General features: G+C 33.7%; 1 protein-coding gene across 3 annotated transcripts in view; it reads left to right on the plus strand.

Moving 5' to 3' along the window:
- Pclo (piccolo presynaptic cytomatrix protein) overlaps positions 1–12,044 on the plus strand; it is a 341,154-nt gene that overhangs the window by 220,421 nt on the left and 108,689 nt on the right. For all 3 annotated transcript variants that reach the window (XM_036180305.1, XM_036180306.1, XM_036180307.1), the window contains exon 9: positions 2,243–2,333. In XM_036180305.1, the coding sequence (XP_036036198.1) occupies positions 2,243–2,333 (91 nt within the window). The remainder of the gene's footprint in view (positions 1–2,242; positions 2,334–12,044) is intronic.

Genomic DNA, 12,044 nt, shown 5'->3' on the forward strand with positions numbered 1-12,044 from the left:
ATGTCATCTGCAAACCCTATGGAGCTCCTGCCTTTGGTATATTAACCTCCTCTGAAGGGGCCATGCTTTTTCATATATTTGTAGCTGAACATTCTGTTTTCTCTCTCCAGACTCTGGTTACTTTGCTAAGCATACTGGTCATTCAGGTTGTCATGAATAAGCCCCCTCATGCAATAGGACATCTTGCTACAAAACTGGAGAAAGTCTCTTTCCCTTATGCTTTGGTATAAATTGTGTCATGTCTTTGATCATGATCATATACAACATAGCAGCTCTCTGCCCTACACACCCTGACATGTAAGTGTGCAGTTGTCCAATATAGTATGGGGAAACAGGCCAACATCTGCTCCCTATATTGAGCATTTGTGCAAATTAAAGAGGATGAATGTGTAAATAAAGCTATGCTAATACAAATTTAATTACTTTATAAATATGTAGACTCAGCCCATGAAAATATTTGTGGTTAGGAAAGAACAGTGGTATACATGCAGGTGACAATCTTGTTGATGTTGAATCATCAGAAGACTATAACAGCAGAGTCGAGCACCTTGGTGCATCACTTAACCTCCTTGTGTCCCTTGGTATGCTCTTGATAATATTGATTTGATACAAAACAAAACCAACCAACAAACAAAAGTCAGATGGCCAGTAAATCTATTTTCCAGAAGGCTCTGTTAGTATTTGCCTGAATTATGATTCTGCTGTCTATTGGCTCATTCATGTCAATCATAACTATAAAAGTTTAATATTTTTGTAAGTGAACTCATGATGCTGATTGCAAAGTCTTAAAAATTGTGGAATTGTGTGGAGATACTCTAAGGAAACAATCATGAAAATGAAGATATTCAGTATACTAACATCACAGATATTGATTAAAATGTAATAACGATTTACTGATAAAATCTCTCATGAACACACTAGAAAGTTTGCCTATTCTTGCAAAATGCAGTCTATGCATTATGATTGTATTTGCAGTAAGAATCTAGAAAACAGAAAGAAGCACTAAATGCAAAATAGTATTGTCTTAGTTTATTTTTGACCAATTGAGTAAATGACTTAAATTGTCATTAAATGTACATGAAGTCATAAAATCATTGAAATAAGAGTGAGGTGGTGTACACCAGTTTTAAGGAATAATATCAACAATGGCATACCCACGAAGAAACCTAGTAGGACCCAGCATCGATAGTGTAGTAGTTTCCAGAGGCCTCAAACCGGACCAATGACTGTTTGCAATGAACATTTGCAAATAAATATATATTGACAAAGGGGTTTATGGCATGAATAACAATGTCACACTGCAACTTCTATGATGAGATTTTTAATTTTTTTCTCTTTTTTTTTTTCCTTTTTTGTTAAATTTTGTTTGGTTTTATGAGGGGTGCAGAGACTGTGGGCTGATGCAAAGGAACTGGGAAATGAATGGAATCAAGATATATGATGTAAAAGACACATAGAATAAATTAAAAAACAAACAAACAAACAAAAACAACCCCCCCAAAAAAACCCACAAAAACAAAGTCTAGTAGTGTGATAGTATGGGACTCACACACACAAGCGTAGGGTTAGTGTTGCTTCTTCTGCTTTAGGAATTCCCATTGGAATAAGAAATCTCTCCATCAGCAACATAACCTTTGAATGTAAAGATAGAATTAGGGAGCATCTGCATGAACAAAGTCTTTATTCATTTAGACAGAACTATTCTGAACTAGAATCTAGTAGATGTCCTCAGTGGAATTTCACAATAAAATTCAAGCACCTTAAATCTAGCTCAGACCCAGTCAGGGTGATGGAGATGTGACAAGAGGGGATATTCTCAGATTTCTCCACTAATTCCACATAATTACTTAAAGTTAAGAATGCCATTCCATTTCCTAACTTTCAAGTGCAAAATCAAGGGCTGGATTTTCTCAATATAATATTAATATTAATAATGAGTACATATCACTGTAGTCAGAAACATCCTTGAATAGCAGATACACATGCACGTTGATTTCCCAAATAAGACAAGTCAGTCTTCAAAAGTGATTGATTACAAATGAAACATCATAATGAACTCAGAAACTGATTTCATCATTATACAGTATGAGTGTAAATTCTTCAATTACCATCACTCAAGAATCTTCTGGTATATTTTCATTGATGTAATTGGTGTGCTTTGAATTGAGCAAGTATAGTTCTGCATAATGTATTTCAAGGATTTTTATTACTTATTTTTTACCGAATCTCTTCTATGTCCTAGATTCTGCAGATGAATGGCAAGACAATGCACTACATCTTTCCTCATGCAAGGATAAAAATAACCAGAGACTCTAAGGACCACACAGTTTCAGGTAAAGTAAACTGAACTATCTGATCATTTCTAATTCTAATGTCATATTGACATATGTATTTGTATTGCAGTTCAAATGACTCGTTGAATTTTAGAAAACAACCATTTATATCTATTTTAACACATGTCCCAAAATAGCAGGCTATTCATTTGAACACAAAAAACTTTAATGACATGATTTTTGCATGAAGAGTCACTAAGTGGTACAGATCCTCTCTTCATTTTCCATATTTCTAACAGAACATGATTTGGCAGTGCTCATAATTACTATTTCAGGAAGTATGGTGGTCACCCCATTACAGTGTGGCTTGCTCTCTTGAATACTATGATTGCTGAGCATAGAGAAAATAGAGGCTTGGAGATTTCAGGATTAGAGTCTTCTGTATTTATCCGAGGTGAACACTGACAATCATGCTGAGCTTTAGGATTACTTGTGTCTATTTATAGATCAAAGCTAGATAATAGGCTTTCTAAGCTTCTTATTTTGGAATAACGTTGGACTTCAAGAAATTGGTCCAGAGTGCTGTATTGCCCATTCTTTGACCAGCTTTCCTAATGTTGACAGAAATCTAGCATAAATCAACCCAAGAAAATCAACATGAATATAATATTAAAACAGCTGTGAGTTTTACCCAAATTTTGAGATTCTCCACTAATCAATTATTTTATCGACTGCCTCAAGATACAATCTAGAGATCACACTGTATTTCATTGTTTTGGTTCCTACATCTTTTCTAGCATAAATATTTTTGTACTTCTTTGTATTTCCTAGACCTAAAATGCTTAAAATTATGAAACATTCACATTGTTGATGTTTTCATTATTTGAAGTATGAGATAAAATAAAATTTTCAAGTTGATGAAATATACCATAGGTATTTCTTGTATTCTGTCTCAATTACAGCACACTATCTGTGTTTCACATTCACTTATTATAAACAGAAAATACTGGTAAAATTTTAAAGACATTGTTGTGCTCTCTGTACAGAGGTAGATGTAACATGGTGCACACACTTCTTTCATTTTGTTTATTTTCTTGGTGATTCAGGAAGGCACTTGTCTCCTCAGATGCAATTGATTGCAAACTTTGACACATGATTGTGCAATGAGGAATGGTTTGCCATTTCCACAGAATACTCATCACTTAGAAAGCTAGTATTGTTTTCCCATCAAGATGGGTATTTTTTCTTGTACCAAAGAAATATATTTTAACTTTATGTATATATTGTTGTTCAGGTTGAAAATACAAGGGAAATATTTAAATACTAAGTTCTCTGTTTTCCCTCATTTCATTCTTACAAAATGCATTCTATAGTTGTAGTATATATTTAGATCTAATTTTCATTTTTTAGAAAAATTTTACATATTGAGTCCAATTAGTGCTTTAAGAGGTATTTGTAGAAGTTGTTATTTGTTGAAAACTCAGTTGCTTCCAGAAGATAAATCAAAATTGCATAATGTTTTCTGGTACTGCTAATATTATTTTTATGGGATAGATAATAGAAATCTTGAAGTATTTCCCATTAATGAGCAGGTCATACATCAATGTATCTGTCTACTTATGTCATTATTTCTATTTCATATCAAACGGTTCCTCTCAGCTTTGTCTTCTCTAACTCATTATTGTCTTACTTGAACTACAGAAAGTCTAAACTATAAGAATGGTAGTAATAAATCCTATTAATTTACTCTTATAAATATTCTATTCTAAAACTAAACTTATTTCCCTTCATTTTTTCATAATTCAGAAAAGAATTGTTGTTTGTGGAAACTAATTTTTTCAAACAAATGCATGTTATCGCTCTCCAAGTTTCCTTTTCTTTTTCTTTTTCTAAAATAACATAATATTTTCCATTTTATTCACACTTTAATAATTACTACTAAATGTATAGTTTTGTTTATCCTCAGGGAACACAGCTTCATACACAATTAAATATCTTGAAATAATCTGTAATATTTTCAGTAAATCCTTAGGAATCTAGATTATTTTAAATCTATGAACCTGTGAATCAGGAGCCACAAGTGATAGTCTTTGTACAGTGTCTAAAGGTAGACAAACCATCAAAGAGAAAACAACCTTATGACATATCCTTGTGTGCTGCCAAGATCAAGCTAGCTATAATTTACTTATAAGGTTGTTGATAGTAATTAAATACTAATTATTTAGTAATTAATATTATGAATACCATTTTGTATTATTTTTAATTCAGGAAAACTTCTTGACAGATAAAACTATCTACTTATCATGCATAACATGATATTTTGAAATAAATACATATACATGCATGTATATGTGTGTTTGTATATGTGTATTTGTGTGTGTATGTGTGTTATTTAATGATTAAAGGAAGCTATTACCCATGTTGTTTGGTTTGTGTGGGAATGTTTTGCATTTATTCTATGAGCATTTTCAAAAATATAATATGTTCTATTATCTTTAATTGTGATTGAGTATATCTTTTTGAGATGCATACTAAAATATTTACAAATAATGGTAGCATATCTAAAATTTGCTTAAAAACTAACTAGGTATGGAGAAAAGTACATAGGTAGATGAAACAAAATTGGCCATGATTTTGTGATCATGGAAGCTAGAACACTAACTCTATTGTGATGAACTGTTATATATTGTTATAGTCTGGTCATTTCTTGTATATATAAAATTTTCCAGGCTGTTTTTCCATCCCTACTTGTTTCTCATGTTTAGAGAAAAATAATGTGCATGGTAGCTTCCATAGTAATGAAACACTATACAAACCCATAGATAACATCTGAACCCAAGGATAGAAGCAACAAAGTGCAGAATAAAATGTAGCATACTCATTCTCCAAAACATAGTAGAAAACATTTTGGTTACCTAAATCCATTTATAGTAGATATACTGTGTGTCTCTGACAATATCTTAGCAGACATATATATATATTTCTCATAAAGAGAAAATAGGTTAATAGCATTCCCCTTGTCAATCATATCTCAAGATACGGATAGTGGAGTCTTATGGTCCCATGCCGTTTTCATGGATCCACCAACTCAAACTGCTCTAAAAGTGGGGCTACCGTGAGTGTTGCCTTTATCCTTCTCATTCTTTGGGAATATCCAGTATCTTTTGGAGGCTTTCTACTGTGTGACATCAGGAGAGATTGCATATAAAAATAAACATGAGGATTCAGCTCTCTTTGGTTATGCCTTAAAGAGACAGATTTGAAGAATGGGAACAAGAGGCACTATTCTCTCTTGTTTAGTAAAATAATTTTATTGAGCATATGTAATGTATTTAAGGCAGAGTCGTTTTAGTATTTAAAACAAGTTAATAAATATTTTAATTCTGTTTTGATAACAGAGAAAATACACACAGTTATAATATGTGCTAACAAAGGCTGCCAGGAATAGTAGACATGATGAATGGCTTTTGAAACCAAATCTTGAGGACTTTACACTGTAAAGATATTTACAGAGGTAGTTAAAAAGCAATATAAATACAAGAGATAGTCCTTTTGTCCTTGTTTTTTAAATTTTCATACCATAGGATCTCCTTTCCAAATACTTTCATACCTCATAGTGCATGAAGTTTTATGTTTGTGTGCTAATATCTATCATTTCTTATTATGTTTTATTGTGTGATTAGAAAAAATGCACGAAAGCCCCAGCTCTCACTTTCCTCATGATTTAGTAAGATGTTCAAATTATAATCAATTATTACCAAACATGTTAAGGGGAGCTTAGATAAAAGCTAAGAGATTTATAAAACTCCAATTCTTATACCAATTTTAATGTATGAATAAAACATACACATGCAAATGTGTTTTTGTACCATTATTCATAATTTTGTAAAGTATACAAAGAGAAATATATGAAAGTAACATTCTAACTTTTAAAAAGTAGTTCCTTAATTTTTGAACATATGAATTCCCAACATAGAGAAATTTTCAACAATTGTACAGTGTTTTTCACTAGAAACAGACTGTGAAATGGAATGGAGACAGTAACTAATGCACTTTGGACCTGGGCTGTGATTCAGTGTTAACATTCATTTAAATTTTGAAAATATCTTTTTTTATGTGGGAAATAAGATGAGTTTGATGCCTTATAAGTAACTGCAAGTAAACCTAATGCAAATCCCTGCAATTTCCACATATGCAACAAATACTACCTTTCTCTTCGCTACAAAGAAACAAAGTAAAGAAAAAAGAAAAAAATGCAATGTTCAGGAAGTGAGTCTCTCTCTCTCTCTCTCTCTCTCTCTCTCTCTCTCTCTCTCTCTCTCTCTCTCTTAATCTGTAACTCCATCTTATGGTTTCAGAGAAGCAATTTGAAATAAACCAAAGAAATTCTGATTCTTAAAAAAGTCATTTACTGTGTACAGTTCCACAGTAGACTCACTACATCTGCTAAAGTATAAAGACTAATTGGCCACTTCAAAGCAAAGAACATGGAAAATGTTGTTTAACTTTGAAAGATAGCAGAGTCTTAGGAAATAGTAGCTCAAATTAACTCATTAGTCACTCTGTCTTTTTTTTTTATAAACAGTAGATCTAGTCTAGTGAATTCCATTGGATCTGAGTTGAAATTTCAAATGTGTATTTCATTATTAGTATTAGTGTTAATCATCATCATAGTTATCATTATTGTTTCATCAATGTATAATTTTAATATTACAAATACCCATTGTTAATGTTCAGGTCAGTAGTTTCAATGAACTTACAGGATTGTATGACCTTTACCACAGTTCTGTTTTAAAATTTTTCACCATCATAAACTTTCCTAGAAATTGCTGATCTTATATCAGTTATATCAGTTATCTTAAATCATCTTATATCAGTTGCCCAGTCATGAGAAAGTCCACATTATTGTCTGACTCTGCCAGCTTACCTGTTAAAAGCATTGCATGTAAACAGAATCAAATAATATCTATTTTGGTCTCTGGAGTTACACTTTTCAAAGTTTTAGATTAGTCTATGTTACCACATGAATCAGTTATATGTTTCTCTTTGTTGCTAAATATATTCCATTCTTTTAATGTTCTACTTTTCATTTAATTTATTGGATATTTTCTAGGTTTAAAAATATTTAAATATAAATTTTAGTATGTTTCTATGATATTTCTATTTCATAGTTTCCTGGATGTTTCACATCTGCCCTAATGTTTGGCTGTGTGTTTCTGCATCTGCTCCCATCAGTTGCTGAATGAAGCCTCTCTGATGACAATGATGCTAGGCTCTGTTTTACAAATATAGCAGAATGTCATTAGGAATCATTTCATTGAGGTTTTTACCACTCGTGTTTGGTAGAATTTTTAGGGTCGCTTATGTACACTATTCATGTCACCTGCAAATAGAGATACTTTGACTTCTTCCTTTCCAGTTTGTATCCCCTTGATCTCCTTTAATTGTATTGTTGCTCTAGCTAGAAATTTAAGTACTCTATTGAATAGATATGGAGAGAATGGATAACTGTGTCTTATTTCTGATTTTGGTGTAATTGCTTTGAGTTTCTCTCCATTTAATTTGATGTTGGCTACAGGTTTGTTATAAATTGCCTCAATTATGTTTAGGTATGTCCTTTGTATCCCTGACCTCTCCAAGACTTTTATAATGAAGGGGGAGTTGGATTTTTTTAAAGGCTTTTTCAGCATCACAGAGATGACCATGTGTGTGTGTGTTTTTTTTTTCTTTCAGTTTGTTTATATGGTGGATTATGCTCACAGATTTCTTATAGTGAACCATCCCTGACTCTCTGGGATGAAGCCTACATGATCATGGTAGATGATCTTTTTGATGTATTCTTAGATTCGGTTTTCGAGTACTTTATTGAGTGTTTTTGGATCTATGTTCGTGAGGGAAATTGGTCTGTAATTCTCTTTTATGTTGAGCTTTTGTGGGGTATCAGGGTGACTTTGGCCTCTTAAATGAATTTGTCAATGTTCCTTCTGTTTCTATTTTGTGGAATAATCACAGGAGTATTGGTATTAGCACTTCTTTGAAAGTCCTGTGGAATTCTACCCTAAAACTATCTGGCCCTGGGCTTTTTAAAAAAAGACTTTTAATGGCTGCTTCTATTTCCTTAGGGGTTATAGGTCTATTTACATTGTTTATCTGATCTTTATTTAACTTTAGTGTGTGGTACTTATAAAGAAAATTGTCAGTTTCTTTCTTTTTTTGTTTTTTTGTTTTGTTTTGTTTTTTTCGAGACAGGGTTTCTCTGTATAGTTTTGCGCCTTTTCTGGATCTCGCTAGGTAGACCAGGCTGGCCTCAAACTCACAAAGATCTGCCTGCCTCTGCCTCCTGAGTGCTGGGATTAAAGGCATGCGCCACCACCGCCCAGCTCAGTTTCTTTTAGATTTTCCAATTTTGTGGCGCACAGGTTTTTGAAGTATGACCTGATGAGTCTTTGGGTTTCCTCACTGTCTTGTTATGTCCTCCATTTCATTTCTGATTTTGTTAGACATCCTCTCTTTTCTTTTAGTTAGTTTGGATAAGGGTTTACTTGTTGATTTTCTCAAAGAACCAACTCTTTGTCTCTTTGATTCTTTGTATTTTTCTCTTTGTTTCTATTTTATTGATTTCAGCCCTCAATTTGTTTTTTCCTGTCATCTCCTCCTGGGTGAGTTTGCTTCTTTTTGTTCTAGAGCTTTCAGGTGTGCTGTAAAGTCGCTTGTGTGAGATTTCTCCAAATTCTTTTTTTTTAATAAGTAATTTTTTCTTTATTATTATGTGTTTTAAATTTTATACATCAGCCATGGGTTCCCCGTCCTCCCCCCTCCCACCCCCACCCCCGCCTTCCCCCCAGCCCCTCCCCTCCATTCCCATGTCCTCCAGGATCAAGGCACCCCTAGGAAAGACCCAAGATCACCCAATGACAGAGAAATGGATGAGATCTACATGAACAACCTGGACGACAGTGGGAGTAATGAAGGGCAAGATTTGAGGGAAAGAAAGCTTAGGGGATCAAGAGATCCCAGCTGGATCCAAATTCTTTATGTAGGCACTTAGTGCTATGAACCTTCCTCTTAGTACTGCTTTCAAAGTGTCCCAAAAGTTTGAGTATATTGTGCATTAATTGTCATTGAATTCTTGTAAGTCTTTCATTTCTTTCTTTATTTCTGCCTTGACCCAGTAGTCATTCAGTAGAGAGTTGATCCGCTTCCATGAGTTTGTAGGCTTTCTATTGTTTCTGTTGTTGTTGAAGTCCAGTTTTAATCCATGATATTCTGATATGATATTGGGGATTCTTTCAATTTTCTTGTATCTGTTGAGACTTGCTTTGTAACAATTTTGGAGAAAATTTTGTGAGGTGCTGAGAAGAAGATATATTCTTTTGTGTTTGGGTGAAATGTTCTGTAGATGTTAGGTCCATTTGATTCATAATGTCTCTTAGTTCCATTATTTCTCTGTTTAGTTTCAGTCTGGATGACCTATTTTGTTGGTAAGGGTGGAGTGTTGAAGTCTCCCATTATTAATGTGTGAGGTTTGACATGTAGATTTAAGCTTTAGTGGGGGTTTTTTGTTGTTGTTTTGTTTTTTTGTTTTTGTTTTGTTTTTTTTTTTTGGTTGTTTGAGGGTTTTTTTTGTTTTTGTTTTGTTTTGCTTTTTTTGTTTTGTTTTTTACAAATGTCATTGCCCTTGCATTTGGGGCATAGTTGCTAAGAATTAAGATGTCATCTTGGTAGATTCTCTACTTTGATAAGTATGAAGTGTCCCTCCCAATCTCTTTTAATTAATTTTGTTGGAGACCTATTTTTTAGATATTAGAATTGCTAAACCAGCTGGCTTTTTGTGTTCATTTGCTTGGAAAAATCTTCTTAAATCCTTTACTCTGAGGTAATATTTATCTTTGATGTTAAGGTGTCTTTCTTGTATACAGCAGATGAATGGATCTTGTTTTTTCATCCATTCTGTTAGCCTGTGTCTTTTCATTGGAGAATTGAGTCCATTGGTATTGAGAGATATTAATGAGCCATGGCTGTTAATTCCTATTATTTTGTTGGTGTTTGTTTTGGGGTGTGTGTGTGTGTGTGTGTGTGTGTGTGTGTGTGTTTCTCTTTGGGTTTTGTTAGTGTGAGATTATTTACTGTATTTTCATGAGTACAGTTAGCCTCCTTGGGATGGAATCGTCCTTTTAGTACCATCTGTAGGGCTGAATTTATAGATAGATATTGTTTAAATTTGACTTTCTCCATCTTATTTTCTCCATCTATGTTTACTCAAAGTTCTTCTAGATATAGTGCTCTGTTTTGGCATCTGTAATCTCCTAGAGTCTGCAAGACATCTGTCAACCCCTTTGGCTTGTTGAATCTCCATTTAGAAATCCAGTGTCATTCTGATAGCTCTGCTTTTATGTTACTTGGCCTTTTTCCTTTGCAGCTTTTAATATTCTTTCATTTCTGTATGTTTAGTGTTTTGATTATTATATAGTGAGGGAACTTTCTTTTCTGGTCCAATCTATTTGTTGTTCTGTAAGTTTCTTGCACCTTCATAGGCATGTCCTTTTTAAGGATAGAAAATTTTTCTTCTATGATTTTGTTAAAAAATATTTTCTGGGCCTTTGAGCTCAGATTCTTTTCCTTCCTCTATTCCTATTATTATTAGTTTGGTCTTTTCATAGTATCCCAGATTTTCTGTATTTTTCCTGCCAGGATTTTTAGATTTAATATTTTCTTTGACAGATTTGTCAGTTTCTCCTATTGTATCTTCAATGCCTGAGATTCTTCCTTACATTCCTTGTATTCTGTTGGTGATGCTTGTGTATGTAGTTCCTGTTCACTTACTCAAAATTTCCATTTCCAGGATTCCCTCAGTTTGTGTTTTCTTTATTGCTTCTATTTCCATTTTCAGGTATTGAACAGTTTTATTCATTTCCTTCACCTGATTATTATTTTTCCTTGTCTTTCTTGACTTATTTTAAGAGATTTCTTCGTTTCTTCCAATTGTTTGTTTGTGTTTTCCTGGATTTCTTTAAGGGATTTATTCATTTCTTCTTTTAGAATCACTACTATCTTAACAAAGTTAGTTTTAAGGTCATTTCCTTGTGCTTCAGCTATGTGGGAATATTCAGGGGTTGCTGTAGTCAGATAGCTGGGTTCTAGTGGGGCCATATTGCCCTGGAGAATATTGATTGTGTTCTTACACTGGCATCTAGACATCTGGTTTGGAATGAATATAGGTCTAGGTGCTAATTTCTGAGTTTGTATATGTTGGATATGTGTTTTGTTCCTTTTTTCTGTTTTCTCTTTGGTACTCTGGTCTTTGTTTGTATTTCTGGTGGACTGCATGACCTCCGGTCCAGCAGAGAGTCTCCATTAGAGCTGCAGGCTGGATTCTGGCAGCTAGCATAGCCTTTGGTTCAGCAGAGGTCTCTGTTCTTCAGACTGGCATGGCCTGCACCTGAGCATCAGGTATCTGCTCACAAAAGGGGAAGGAAAACAGTCTCTGTACAATTTCTTACGAAACTACCTATCTAACCATTTCTTATATTGAGCTTGTCTTTTTATATTCCCTCAAGCAATATCTAAGGCTTCCCCTTGGCATTGACATTACTGACAGTTGCCATAGGACTCTAGTTTTGATTTGTTGTTCCTTGTGATAAAAGTTTGAATATGTTTTTATGTTCCAAAGCAGCATATAGAGTCCCTGGTGAAATGCTTATCTAAACAGAGTCCTTGTTGAGGTGACTATTCACACAGAGTCCCTGGTGACTGACTACCCACACACAGTCC

The sequence above is a fragment of the Onychomys torridus genome, chromosome 3 (genome assembly GCF_903995425.1).
Source record: "Onychomys torridus chromosome 3, mOncTor1.1, whole genome shotgun sequence".
Classification (NCBI taxonomy): Eukaryota; Metazoa; Chordata; class Mammalia; order Rodentia; family Cricetidae; genus Onychomys; species Onychomys torridus.